This window comes from Mugil cephalus, chromosome 18, assembly GCF_022458985.1.
Source record: "Mugil cephalus isolate CIBA_MC_2020 chromosome 18, CIBA_Mcephalus_1.1, whole genome shotgun sequence".
Classification (NCBI taxonomy): domain Eukaryota; kingdom Metazoa; phylum Chordata; class Actinopteri; order Mugiliformes; family Mugilidae; genus Mugil; species Mugil cephalus.
Window position 1 is genome coordinate 4,948,201 of NC_061787.1, and position 13,778 is coordinate 4,961,978.

The following is a 13,778-nucleotide window of genomic DNA, read 5'->3' on the forward strand; positions in this document are numbered from 1 at the left end:
TGTATTGCTGCATAGCTCATTTTTTACAGCTGATCATTTTGATCTTATATAAATTTAAAAGACATTATTTTTGGGTGAGGAACCATATATTGTATATGGTATCATATATTTCTTTTATGTGCAACTAAGCGTACTGCGACTAAGCAATTTCCCTTGTGGATAATTCAAGAAGATTACTCAAGTCTAAACTAAGTTTTTATTTTAAGTCATATTTTGTCAGTTACGTGCAAGGAAAAATAAATGGTTAATTCATTTACTTAGAATTTTTACATAAATAAAGTTCTGTTTGTGAAGGTTTTCAGTCATCCAGGTCAAAGTACGCCTTTTTAAACGCTTTTTGGATACTAGAGAGCTGCTGTTCTTGAACGCACCCTGTAGCGGAAGTGAAGTGACGCTTTTTTAAACGCCTCTTGGACACTCTAGGGGTGCTGATCTTGAACGCACCCTGCTTCGGACCCGTACCGGAAGTGGACTGACGCTGGCGCGGTTGTTGAAAACAAACCCGGGGAGACTTTGTTGATATGACGCTGGCAGACAACCACTCACTGGACAGAGGAGCCGCCTCGATCCACTGTTAAGCTTTTACAACGGGGAAAGTTTCTAGAATATTTCCTGAACATGGAGCTATCTTCCATAATCAGGAAAATAGGTGAGCTGAACTCTTAGCGAAGCATCTGTAGCCGCATGCACCACAGCTAATAACAATTACTCTCTTTAAGTTTAATTAAATCCCTTATATTTATTGTTTTTGGTCGAACTAATGTTATCACAGCTGATGAGTGTAGCTAACTTTATCTTACGAACGGAAGTCAATCCATGTAGCTAACTTCTACTTCATTAACCAGCTTGTTTATTGCCAAGTCTGTTGTGATGCATGTTTTAGTGTTAATACTTTGTCTTCTACAAATCTCAGGCCACTCTTTGGTGGAGATAAGAGTTCGTGCATTGAAGAGCATCTTGTGCAAGCTGGACCATTCCCTGATTTCCGTCTGCGACATTGTGCAAGAAAAGATGCTGTTTGTGCATCTCCTGGAGTGGTTCAATTTCCCCGAGGTGCCCATGAAGGAGGAGGTCCTCGAACTGCTTTTAGCTTTATCAAAGGTAGATAAACTGCATGCAGACAGTAAATACAGTGTTAGATTTAGATCAGAGTGGGTAGAGAAGATGAGTCCACCAACTGAGCATCACATTGATAATCAACTTTAAACCTTTGTTACCAAATATGGTTCCACGCCCCATAAAGGTTTTACCAAACGGGATCAAAATGTGGTTTGCAGAGGTTTGCAACAATATAACAAGCTTTTCCTTTCTTTCTTTTTTTTTAAAAAAAAAATAATTGTGTAACGTTGTCCTCAAAGCATCCTAGCGCAGCACAGATGCTGAGAGACGTCAACGCCGTAGACTTTCTCACCCAACTATCACCAAACGTGGAGCCCAGACTGCGAGCTGTCATTGATGGGACCCTGGACCAGCTGTTCCAGCTACCTGAGCTACTCCCTAGTCGTGCGGTTGTCTATTCGCATGGACCGCATCAGACAACTCCAACAGGTGCTGAGCCAAACATTTGTTTGTGTTTAGAGTCTCTTTGAAAAAAAGAAAAATGACTGAAAGTTTGGGGTGTGATATATTGTCCTTTTACTCGTGTTTCTGCTGCAGATGCAACAGTTGTTTCACCTGAGGAGAATTTGCCTAAGATGGGTTATTTCCACAAGAGCACGCCAAGCAGTGCGGACGTAGTGCCTCAGAGGATAGCAGGTGCCCCTTACTCTAAAATATGCCCTTACATTTTCCTTTAAGGATATGGATGTTATTTTTGTTGCTCATAAATATCTCTATCTTTATCTTTGTCGCGCAGTTCATGAGTCTGTGAGATGTCTGAAGTTTTCTGTGTTTCCATGGCTGGCGTTGACAAATACAGACAGACACATACTTTCATCGAATGAGAAGTAAGAATGCCTGGGAATAATATTAAATTAGGTTTTTTGTTTAAACAAATGCTTTGGTTTGATAAGTAATTTTACCTGATTTGCCTTGTTATTTAGTTGTTATCCTTTTCACTAAACCTTCTGGTTTTAATTGGCTTCACAACAGTGTTTGATGTTAAATTACTGAGTATTCAAACTGTTTAATAATCTTAAAAAACAGCTCTCTGGGGAGCAGCAATCCCAACTTGGTGCGGACGACGTGTGAACTTCTATGTGATGTAATTATGCAAGACTTTCCCGCTGAGATCTTTCTGCAAAGGCCCAACATTGTAAAGGTACCGATACATTACGTTACATACATGTTCTTGCACTGGTAGATTAAGTATTGTAAATGTGCGTACACCAATCTATCAGACAGGAAGTGGTCAGTAGTGGGAGCAGTTTCCATTATTATATTATAACAGGTATATTTTAATAACTTCCATGTGACATGGGTTTCTTCTGAATGTTTTTGTGAATCTGAGATAATATTGAGCTCAAATGTGCATTGATTTTCTTCAGCGTCTTGAAACAGGGTATTTGTCAGTGCCATCATTTTTACTTTCAAAGCCTCTGCTCCTTTTTTTTTTTTTTAATCAGTTTACATTCTTGCTGCCACCTTCAAATGAAGCGGTAATATTCCAGACAAATCCCTGAAATATCTTGACTTAAAAATGCTTGATTCAGTCAGAATGCCCCAGCAGTCACAGAGTGAAAAGAAAATAGTTGAGGGTTTGTTTATATATTTTTTTTTCTCCCTCATTTCCTGAGTTTTCTTTATTCAGTGTCCTGTTTTGAGTTGCTGGCATGACTAACTCATAATGGATTTACAGGATGCTCACTCAAACCACTGTCAAAATAATAACCTGTCAAACGGCAGCCTTGGACAAAAACACCAATTCATAATTCCGCGTCCCTGATCTTGCAGGAGGTCGTGGAAGTCCGCGGAGGCTTTGCTTTGCTTGAGCAGGTTCTAGATCGCGGTGAGGATGGAGTTCAGTCACGATGTAGCTCGTGCATGACTTCGGACCCCAGTAAGAATAGCCTTCGCCGCGGTGAGGACTAATGGGGATCCGTAATAAATAAATAAATGGTGTGGAAGTCTTCTGTGGTGCGTTTTGCCTCTTTTCCTCTAAGGCCTTTCTTTATAACCGGACACAGTCATCCGCATCCTTGGCAAAAACGTTAACCTTGTTTTGCTGAGTTTCGTCAACAGCTAAGGCATTTTATATATTCAACAGGTATGCGTGCCTTTCATGCATCTCTGTAGCAACAAAGTGCATGTGCGATATAATCAAGAAGGAGGCTTCATTTTGCGACGCTGAGCCACTGTGAACATTAGTATTTGGTTAATATATTGGTCGTTAAATTTCACTGGTCTCAGGGTAGCATTAGCACGCTGTCACTCAGCAATCTCATCATCAAAAAGATATAATTACAAGTAAGTTCCTCTCTTATTGTGGCTTTACTCGCCCCTCCTTCGAGTTGCCGGAGCTATTAAGCAAAATTAAAAGACTTGAATTCAGAGACGTGACTTTAACCACAGAGGGCAGGTAATCTGAACTTGGAACAAATTGCAGCTTCAATAATTCAATTCCACTTGGCCTTTTTTTATTTTCCAGACTTTATTACGACTTTTCTGTCGCTGTCTGCAATGAATTCTTGTTTTAAAAGCAGCCTTTGTAGATTGTCTGTCTCGGTTTACCTCTGAATATTGGCCAGTTTAGATATTTGCCAACTTGCAATAAAATCCTAATTGAATAGCTGTTCATCCGTAACGCGGCTTCAAAGTAAAAGAACGCCTCCGATATCCGCCTCTGCTTCCAGAACCTGCTGTCCCTGTTGAGACTGGGTTCGGGTGAAGGTGAGGCCAGCTACCTCCACTTGCCGGCTCTTTCCTGCCTGCAGCAGCTTTGTGTGGGGTTAAGGAAGAGACTGCGCTTTCATCAAGATCCAAGCTTCTACTCTGCAAAACAAGGTAGCGCGCCTCATTTGTTAGCCTCATTCATCAAGTTTTTTAAAGGCTTTTTTAAATGCAGACAGCCACAGTCAAGTATTTTTCCATGCGTGTCTCATTTATGTTACAGTTCCATGTCTGTGACTCGGTTGGACTGAGGATGATTTACAACTTTTTTTTAAAAAAAATGACACTAGCACAAGAAATTTAACTATTTCCACTCAAATCTTACTGCCTAATTACTTTTAAGGGAAGTAAACGAGGCAACAAATATGCAAGGATGTCATTTTTTTATTCGTGTTTTGTGTCCGTGTAGATCCAGTGTCCCAGAACTCGTCCTTCTCTTACACCCACGAGGTTCTGGGGAACCAGCGTTCCCAGGCCTCCTCTCCTGGGGCCGAGTGCTCTCCCCGTCCGTCCGTGGTGGGTCGCACCGGCCAGAGGGCCAGGGGAGACGGCCAGGACGGAGACGCAGCTTCTAACAGGTGTGTGGATGTAGGCGGCGAAGCCTCATAACGATGCGTTTTAAATAAAGGCAACAGGAGGTTATACTTATTTTTATCCGTTTACACGATAAAAATGACACGAAGTCTCAATTTAAACCAAAATACATGAACGTTTATTCACCTCAAAGAATATTTAACACTCTTATTGAGACAAAATAAACAGCTAAAAGGAGTTAGTAGCAATGGAAACTGTCGTAAACACATTTAAATACAAAAAAAAGAGGGTTCAGTGCACTTAATTCTCATTCATGTAATTTCTTTGAATATATTTGAACATAAGTGGTGTTGCGTCATTGTCTTTGCTGACGTTAATACACATTTAAATAAGAAAAGGGTTCTGTGCATTTGCTTCTAGCTTCTTTCAAGGGAGTTGCTGCTGTTGGCTTCCAAATCTACCAGCTGCCTACGCTCTGCTAGCTTCTAGCTGCTAGCGGGGGAGGGGCAATGTATGGGCTGCAAGGTCGACCTAGTGTTACTTATGAATATATCATTTATGCATTCAACATTAAGCTGTTGAAATAATACGTTCAAATATTCATTTTTTTTATTTCAAACATGTGTATAGTGGATTATGGTATGGTGGCTGTGCAACAGTCGTAAATATAATTGACAGAAAATAATTGACAAATTCAAGTTTTAACTTTGAACATAGCTGAAAGTAGAAATCACCAGACATTTTGGCCTCAGTAGCGATCTGCACTGTTAGCTTCTCTTCTGCTAATGTTGCAGCGTACATCTGGGTTTTCACCTGGGGCCTTGTGATTGGCTCAGCAGCAATAGGGGCGGGGCCTACTGCGTTCAGGAGGCTTAGATTGACAGGTCTCAGCTAGTGTGACGCATCTTCTGCCTGCATTTATCCGAAAATATATTATTACTAAAATATGTTGTTTTCACGTTAATGTGTATTTAAAGAAATTTAAATTTGTGGGGGGAAAATTTAAAAAAAAGTGTCTAATCAACCAAAGAATTTGCAATCCGACCCTGCAGTACCTCCGCTCACCCCTTAGGGGGCGCCTGTGGTCTACGTATTAACTCCTTGGATGAGGTTGTAATCGTTTTAGCGATGAGAGCGAGCAGAGAACCTGCTCAGTTTGCCGTCTCTCACACTCCTGAGGCTTACACGGTGTTAGTCTGTCTACCTTTCTTGTAGAAATGATGTGACTCAGCGTTGTAGTCACTTCTGTTAATCTGACCTGAAAAGTGAGTCCTTTTGGCTTTTTGTGAATTTGTGCACAGTGGGGTTTTTGCTGTGGCTTTGATAACGATAAAATTGCTAGTGACACCAACAACCCACACAAGAGGATAAAACGGTGTGAAGAAAGAAAGAAAGAATGAAAGAAGGATCTTCTTGTTAAATGTGAACAACACCAGGAGCCCTCTAGCGGCTGGCGCTGGGCTGCCCTGCTTAAAAAGCAGGTTTGATTCCTGTGATGGCATATTCAGGTTTTTATGATGCATCCCTATACGGCTGATGCGTCACCCGCCGTGTTCGATCATGAATGTACAGTTGTGTTCCTTGTCGTGTCTGTGACGCCTGCAGTGGGAGCTCCCACGTAGGTGGAGCAGCAGCAGCCGCCCAGGCCCCCGCACAGACGCTGCATTCGCCTGCAGACGTGGCCCCCGTGGATCTGCCTGACCTGGGCGTCGAAGACGTCCTGGAGATGCAGCTACGTCAGCTGACTGTGGCTCAGTTTACTGTAGCCACCATGGAGCGTGCCATACCTCTGCTTAAAACTGGTAGGTTGATGTTTTTAAATGTGAAGGGGTGAATTATATGTGTAAATGCACCCTCACCCTTTTTATCTACTAGAATCTGCCACTTGTTTTATATATTTTTTTTGTTTTCTCCAGAAAGTCTGCCCGTGTTCCACCGTGTTCTGGAGCTGCTGTGCGACGCCGTCCTCCTGCTCGGGGACAGCGTCTGCGAGCTGGTCTGGGACGAGCGCAGCCTGGTGGGGATGGAGCTGGCAAGTCAACACAACTCATGACAAGCCTCTTATGTAGATGAATGGATACACTTCACCGGGAAAAAGGGGGGGGAAACGAACTGCGTCGGCCACTAGACAATTTGACAACAAAACACGCAGGCACACGGTGCTCGACTGTCGAGGAGACGTGCGAGCGTGTGATTGAGTGAAATGAATTATATGAGGTTACAAAGCCTTTCTCTTGGCTACAAAGAGATTGTTGCACATACATGCAAACTCCCCTCGTCTCTACCCCAGGGTTTTTTTTTTGCTGGGTTTGTATATGTCTTCATTTATTATGTGTATTACGCCCACAAAATAGATTGCGTTAAACAGGTGTGCCTTTTTTTTTTTTTTTTACCATGCAGAATCATTTGTTATCCACACTGGCTGTTTAAAGAGTATGTTCCTCTGCAAGGGGATTTACACACTTGTCAAGCCCAGGCCCCTGTGGCCCTCTGCTGTTTAATACATGCCCAGAGCCGTGCCGCCTGAGAACTATTTTGTCATCTTTATGTGGAGAGCAGCTTTTGTGTGCCAGACCTCTAGGTTTTTCCCTATGGGGAATGGGGGCTGAACCGTTCACGCCGGCCTCGGCGCAAATGCACAAGGCACGCACTGCCCCCTGCTGGCGTTCGTCCCCTATTGTTCAGTTTCCGCACCCAGAACAAAGTGGGCTCAGAATAGATTGTTCCAATTTATTCACAGTGAGATGGGGTGGATCTGTATCTCATCCCAAAATAACCCTGAAATCTGATTACGTTCCATCGCTAACCCCTGGAACGAACAATTTTTCTCCTGGCGCCCAGCCAGTGGCTGCGTCGGAGTGTGTGAACATGCACGCGATGTGAGAACATGCGCTTGTACTGATGTGTGTGTGTGTGTGTTGTTTATGTTTCTGTGTGTGTGTGTGTGTGTGTGTTTTAGAAGGAGAAGCTGCAAGCCTGCATGGAACTACTGGGAGATATCCTGAGCTACCACCAGAGCTGTTCAGCAGATATTCCCCAGACTCACCACAGACTGGCCTACGCTGGCGCTGCCATATTCACCGTTAAACTCCTGCAGACCATCCTCCCTCCAGAGAAGGTGTGTGTTTGTGTCAAAATAGCGTAATTGTATACATTTTTCTTTTAATCTGAAGGCTAATATTCCTGCATTTCTCACACAGGCTAGTGAGAACCTCCCAGAAAACACGGCTACAGCTATTTTCCACTTATGCTTGGACTCGTCATTGGGAGGATTATTACCCAGCATGCAAGAGACAGCAGTGGCCTACTTGGAGCAGGTGAACTCAGACAGCCACGAGCTCTACAGGAGGGTGACCCGGGCCTCTCTCTGGATGGAATCCACTTGTAATTTCCTCAAAGAAGCTCAAGCTGAGGTATAAGCTGCAGGTCACATTAGCTCAAATGGGGACGGCAGTCATCTTAGAAAGAAGGCGTGCGTTCAAACCGTGTGGTGTCTTCCTCCCCGAAGGGCGAAAAGAACTGGTTGGAGTTGCTGGAGCTGGCAGACCAAGCCATAGACGGCCTCCCGTTTCACGGGCACTTGCCCGTCGTTACAGAATGCGTCCACGTTTGCTCTTACCTGTGAGATGAGACTCTGGAATCGGCTTTTTGCAATATGACGTCATTCGCATTTTCTGCTCCGTTTTAAATATGAATTATTCGTTCTTCCTCCTTCCTCTTCAGGTGGAAGTTTGACCAGCCCAGCCCCCTCCTCCAGACTGAAAGCCAAAAACTCCTCCTCAAGCTGCTGTCCCATCCTTTACTGGACGTCAGAACGGAAACATATGAATGCACTTTAAACCTGGTCAAGGTCAGAGCAAACCATCGTATAGAGTCATTGTTTAACTGAGTGTAAAGGGTCATGGCTAAAATATATATATATATATATATATGTCAGATACAGCCTTAATGTGGGTCTGTTTGGTGGATCATCCATATGTAAATAAGTAGGATCAAGGCGGATGAGTGAGAGCTCTTTGACGTCGTGCTATAAAATCCCCACTTGACATTTGAGATCAGTCTTTCTTTTCGTTTTACCAATCACCGGCGAGACCTTGCAGAGCTACAGTTAAAGTGGATTGAAAGTACAAGTGAGACGATGGCAATAATTTATAATCTTCTCTGGTGTGATTACATACACCCCATAGGACTGCCTCGGCATCCAGAATGTGTCACGACAGGATCCAGCAGCGTGTGCCGGAGTCAACTTCCTTCTCCACCACAGGGTGCTCTATGAAATAATCACCTTCGGTCTCCAAGACTCCTCGGAAAAGGTAGAGGCCATTGGTGTACTTATATCACTTAAACAGTATAAATACATCTAATACCTTTAACTTTTAGACCTCAGTTCCAATAACACTCGACTCTTTATACAATAGAATATATATACAGGGTATGCATTAACTTCACTGCAGTCTGAGACCACGCCCCCCTGAGGCCACGCCCCCCTCAAGTGGCAAAAACATGGTGAAATGTATCAGTTAATACAGCGAGAGCGGGAAAAATGTGGATTATCAGATCAAATTAAGAGCAATTTAACTCGACAATGATCCATGTGAACTACCACATAACAAAAGGTCTCAGTTTCAGTTAGTTTTAGTTTATTTCAGTGAAGTTAAATGTAGCTAAATAAAAGGTGCTAACGCTAAGAGCTTTACTGTGAAGTAACGTTAGCCATACAATACTGTAGTGTTAAAAGGATCACGAGGAACGATCACAAATATTCTGTTTATTGTTGTTTTATTGCTATTTTTTGTCGCATAAATCATAACAGCATAAATTAATAATATTTGACACTAAACACCCACCGCTCACTGGATTTTATTTAAATTCCATTGTGTCACCACATTGGTTCTTGTCCTTTCCTGTATGTTTACCCCTTTAGATTTCTAGTACTTTCCTCTACTTGGCTGGTTTTCCATTGCAGATTACCCCCCCTCCATTGGACACTCAAACATGAGCACTTGTGTCAATCTCAGAGGTGATTCTGTTCCACCAGTTAATGGTCCGTGATGTTGTCAGGTCACCTTTTAGTATCGTCTCAGCTCAACTGAAACCTTGGTACCAAGGGAAATAAGGCTTAATAGAAAGTCTTTTTGGTCACTTCTTTAACTCGTCAGTTCAGGGTTTCAAGGAGTAACCAAAGAACCACAGGCACAGTTTCCTTGTGCGTGTGTTTTTTTTTATTTTATTTTTTTTATTCTCCATTACTCTAAATCACGCCCAGACTGTCGAGCAATTTAGATGTTTAAAAATCCGTCATCTCACTTGCTTGTACATGTTTTATCAGCGCTGCCTTGTGTGAATTCAGCAGTTTACCTGTGATCTATAGGTGACCACTGCCGCCAAGGATGTCCTGCTATTTCTGCTCAAGGGACGATTGATGATGACGCCGTCGACCTGGGACAGATTCAACGAGGCACTTTACCCGGTCATGCCCATACTGCAGGTGTTGTGCTCTCTGTAAAGGCTGCGTTGTAATTGCACGGCAGAGCTCGTAAAGCGCCATCACGTTTGGAACTTATTGCATTTATACGCTCGCTTGCCACTTTATTAGGTACGCCAGTTCAATCGCTTGTTAACTCAAATAGCTAATCAGCCAATCACATGTATGGCACCGTCAAAACATCTACGAAAATGAGTATTATCAGGTCCACAACAACTGCAAAAATGTAGTTATCCTCCCATTTTCATACTCTGTCTAATTTGTTTTCCTTTCTGGGTGGAAACTTGTGTTAATTGTTCAGATCCCGGCAACAGAAAGCCAGGAAATTCTTCATGAATATACATGAGATTTTTGACTAGGCTGTCAAGTGTGATTTAATTCAAGGATGCCATTCAGAGATGGGCCCACCATGTCAACAAGAGACGAAATGAAACCACCCGCAATCAAAGCGATGCATATTTTATTTACTGTTGCTCTGCTCAGCTCCAATTCCCCGTCGTTCGCGCCATTGTCTGTGAAGACAGTCTGGGAATTGCGTTATGTGCGTAATTGTGTGTGTGTGTGTGTGTGTGTGTGTGTGTGTGTGTGTGTGGCAGGGTTACGCCAGCACTGAAGAGTCACTGGGAAACTGTGTCCTGCTGATAAGTGACATGACGGACGTGGCAAGAGACGACGTGTTCCCGAGTACGGCCAAGCTACAAGCAGCGCTGCGACTTCTTTTCACCAAACAGCCCACGTGAGTCTGAGCTCTGGGTCTTTCCATTGTCCCTGTTTGTGGTTTGTTTTGGGCTATTATTTGTCTGCAGCGATGTGTGTGCATATTAGACGTGTGAGTGTGTTGTACTTATGATACGACTTTGACGTTGAGTTCACCTACAATACAAAGTTACATCATTTTTAGTGCCCTACATCAGTGGTTAATGACAAGATACGACCCAAAACAAAGACAACTTCTCAAATTTATTAAATGAAAAGAGGAGGCAGAAGAATATAATATGACAGGATGAAAACACACACACAAAGAAATGTAATGATAAAACCAAAAACGACCAGCAGGTGGCGATGCTAGAGAGGAAACAGTTCCCTTTGACGCTCAATTAACTTGACAATCACAACATTTCACTGACGGACACATTTTGTGTTGGTGTTTTCATGCAAAATAAGTGAAATAAAATTTTTTTGTGAAATATTAGCAAAAAATTTAATAACTTCAATTATGTGGCTTTAGCTGAGAATCTTCACTTACTGAACCTATGACAACCAACTCTACAACATGGAGAAAAATTCTATTTTGAGTCTTAAGATCCTCACCGGGACATGAACCCAGATGTTACCCGCGTGGTAACCAGTGTCACTAACCACTGTACCAACTACATTAAATAAATTATGACTAATTTTGTCCGACAAATGTTTCAAATCCACAGTTTCCTCCAAAAACCAGGCACAGAAAACAGAAAAGTTGGTTACACCTGACATTAGCCGAACATTTCTTTCAAACAAACACAAAACGAACAATTTTGTCATGTGTTGAATATTTGAACATTGTTTGGCTGATGTGATCCCCGTCTCTTAACTTCCATCTTTTCCTCCAAAGACATTGACGAAAATGGAGTAGAATTAAAATAATCCACCTGGTTCCTGCCAACACCGCCGTACCTGAACGTCTTCTCCCTCCTCCCACTCTGAAACCAGCAGCACTTTTGACCAATGACCATCACTTACTGGGGCTGTAATGAATCAGCCCATTTACAGATGTTCTATGTTTTTCTTTTGACTTTTTGGTGCTGATTCCACCTTTGGTTGTTTCCACCTTTGGTTTCACCAAAACTTAACACAATCCGTTGCGTGTTACTTAAAAACAACTCTCGGTTTTTTCCGTTGTATGTTGCTGTCGGGTGATGTGCTCATCAAGACATCTCAATGATCTTTGAGGCCTGTGTAAAACAGCTTCCCCCCCCAGTCCCAGTCCATGAATATTGATAGACATGGAAATTAACACCAGCCTGGAAGATTTCAGCAGCAGCAGCAGCTAATAGATTTATCTTTGGTGCCGGCCATTTTTTTTGACAACCAGTTGGTATTTGCATGTTAAAAATGTTGAAGAATTACAAAGTTTGGCCTAATTTCTCTCATTACTCATTGTTAACAGTGTGAGAATCGCAGCGGTGCAACAAATCCTGCCCCATCTAACCAGCAGTGAGGGGGCAAACACATCCAGACCAGACCTGGATCAACCCACGATTTCCTCTCTCCCAAACCTCTACTGCCTCAGAAACCCTTTAGACGTCTCACTTGACACCAGCGGCAAGTCCGTCCTGAAGGTATGAGTCCACCCACGTACATCAGGAAGAGGAAAACAAAAGAAGATGCACACACACATATAATAACGGTGTGTTTCACGGTGTGAAATCTTTCCTGCCTCAAGCCATCTGCCTGTTCCATTCCTCATCTGTATGTGACAGATAACACTCTTTTTTTTTACATTCACTTATTTCAATTCACATATTTTTTTTTATTTTAATAATTCTTGTAAATATTGTGTTTATAGTTTATTTTGTTTTTCTGTTATATAGTGTGTATGGTGCTGAGTACCTGTACATTAGTGCTGCATCTATTTTCTATTCTATTCTATTCTATTCTATTCTATTCTATTCTATTCTATTCTATTCTACTGTACTTATCTAATCTGATCTAATTGTATCTGTTCTAATCTAATCTAATCTAATCTAATCTAATCTAATCTACCATTTCTGTCTATTCTATTCTATCTAATCGTTTCTATTCTATTCTATTCTATTCTATTCTACTGTACTAATCTAATCTAATCGTATCTATTCTAATCGAATTGAGTCATAACTATTATATTCTAATCTAATCTAATCTAATATACCTATTCTATCTAGTCGTATCTATTCTGTTCTGTTCTATTCTATTCTATTCTATTCTATTCTACTGTATTTATCTAATCTGATCTAATTGTATCTGTTCTAATCTAATCTAATCTAATCTAATCTACCATTTCTGTCTAATCTATTCTATCTAATCGTTTCTATTCTATTCTATTCTACTGTACTAATCTAATCTAATCGTATCTATTCTAATCAAATTGAGTCATATCTATTATATTCTAATCTAATCTAATCTAATCTAATCTACCTATTCTATCTAATCATATCTATTTTGTTCTATTCTATTCTATTCAATTCTATTCTATTCTATTCTATTCTATTCTATTCTATTGTACTCGTATCTAATCTTAATCTATGCTAATCTTCTATTCTATTTTATTCTATTCTACTGTACTAATGTAATTTAATTGTATCTATTCTATTTTAATCTATTCTATTCTATTCTATTTTATTGTATTCTACTGTACTCTTATCTCGTCTAATTCTATTCTATTATTTTCTATTCTATTCTACTGTACTCTAATCTAACCTACTCTACTCTAATCTACTCTAATCTAATCTAATCTAATCTAACCTAATCTATTCTAATGTATACTAGGTGGAGTCGGTGGAGAAGCTGTTTTCCATCTTGCACTCGGACACTGTTGACGTTTCCCTGAGAAGATCAGCTGCAGAGCAGCTTTCTGTCGTGCTTCAAGGTGAGAAAGGTCTGGACAAGCTAATGAGCTGAGTGTCGTAAACTCATCTGTTTCATAGCATCATAATATATTTCTAATACTTTGAAGCTAATAGTACCACTAGAAATCTACACGCACAATTTAATTGCCAACATTGTGGTATTGTGTATACTTAATAAAAAAAAAATCCTACTTTTTAAACTTTGTTTGTTAATTTTTTTTAGACAAAACTACAATTTGCAGCAAGTGCAGCAGAGCTTGTGTCTTCACACAACCATATGTTTCCGACAAACAAAGAAAATAGGCGACAATTATGCAAATGTTTACCGTTATGTATTCTCTCCC

At 41.2% G+C, this 13,778-nt stretch overlaps 1 protein-coding gene across 1 annotated transcript in view; it reads left to right on the forward strand.

The window, feature by feature from the left end:
- Positions 1 to 478: 478 nt before the first annotated feature.
- The window catches only part of rttn (rotatin), a 43,782-nt gene continuing 30,482 nt past the window's right edge, over positions 479 to 13,778 (forward strand). The window contains exons 1-19 of the mRNA XM_047568790.1: positions 479 to 649; positions 914 to 1,101; positions 1,359 to 1,548; positions 1,657 to 1,755; positions 1,856 to 1,946; positions 2,146 to 2,260; positions 3,792 to 3,942; positions 4,238 to 4,406; positions 5,968 to 6,164; positions 6,279 to 6,394; positions 7,322 to 7,480; positions 7,563 to 7,775; positions 7,871 to 7,983; positions 8,086 to 8,212; positions 8,550 to 8,675; positions 9,734 to 9,850; positions 10,444 to 10,583; positions 11,997 to 12,168; positions 13,355 to 13,454. Coding sequence (XP_047424746.1) covers positions 619 to 649; positions 914 to 1,101; positions 1,359 to 1,548; positions 1,657 to 1,755; positions 1,856 to 1,946; positions 2,146 to 2,260; positions 3,792 to 3,942; positions 4,238 to 4,406; positions 5,968 to 6,164; positions 6,279 to 6,394; positions 7,322 to 7,480; positions 7,563 to 7,775; positions 7,871 to 7,983; positions 8,086 to 8,212; positions 8,550 to 8,675; positions 9,734 to 9,850; positions 10,444 to 10,583; positions 11,997 to 12,168; positions 13,355 to 13,454 — 2,614 coding nt within the window. The 5' untranslated portion in view covers positions 479 to 618. The remainder of the gene's footprint in view (positions 650 to 913; positions 1,102 to 1,358; positions 1,549 to 1,656; positions 1,756 to 1,855; positions 1,947 to 2,145; positions 2,261 to 3,791; positions 3,943 to 4,237; positions 4,407 to 5,967; positions 6,165 to 6,278; positions 6,395 to 7,321; positions 7,481 to 7,562; positions 7,776 to 7,870; positions 7,984 to 8,085; positions 8,213 to 8,549; positions 8,676 to 9,733; positions 9,851 to 10,443; positions 10,584 to 11,996; positions 12,169 to 13,354; positions 13,455 to 13,778) is intronic.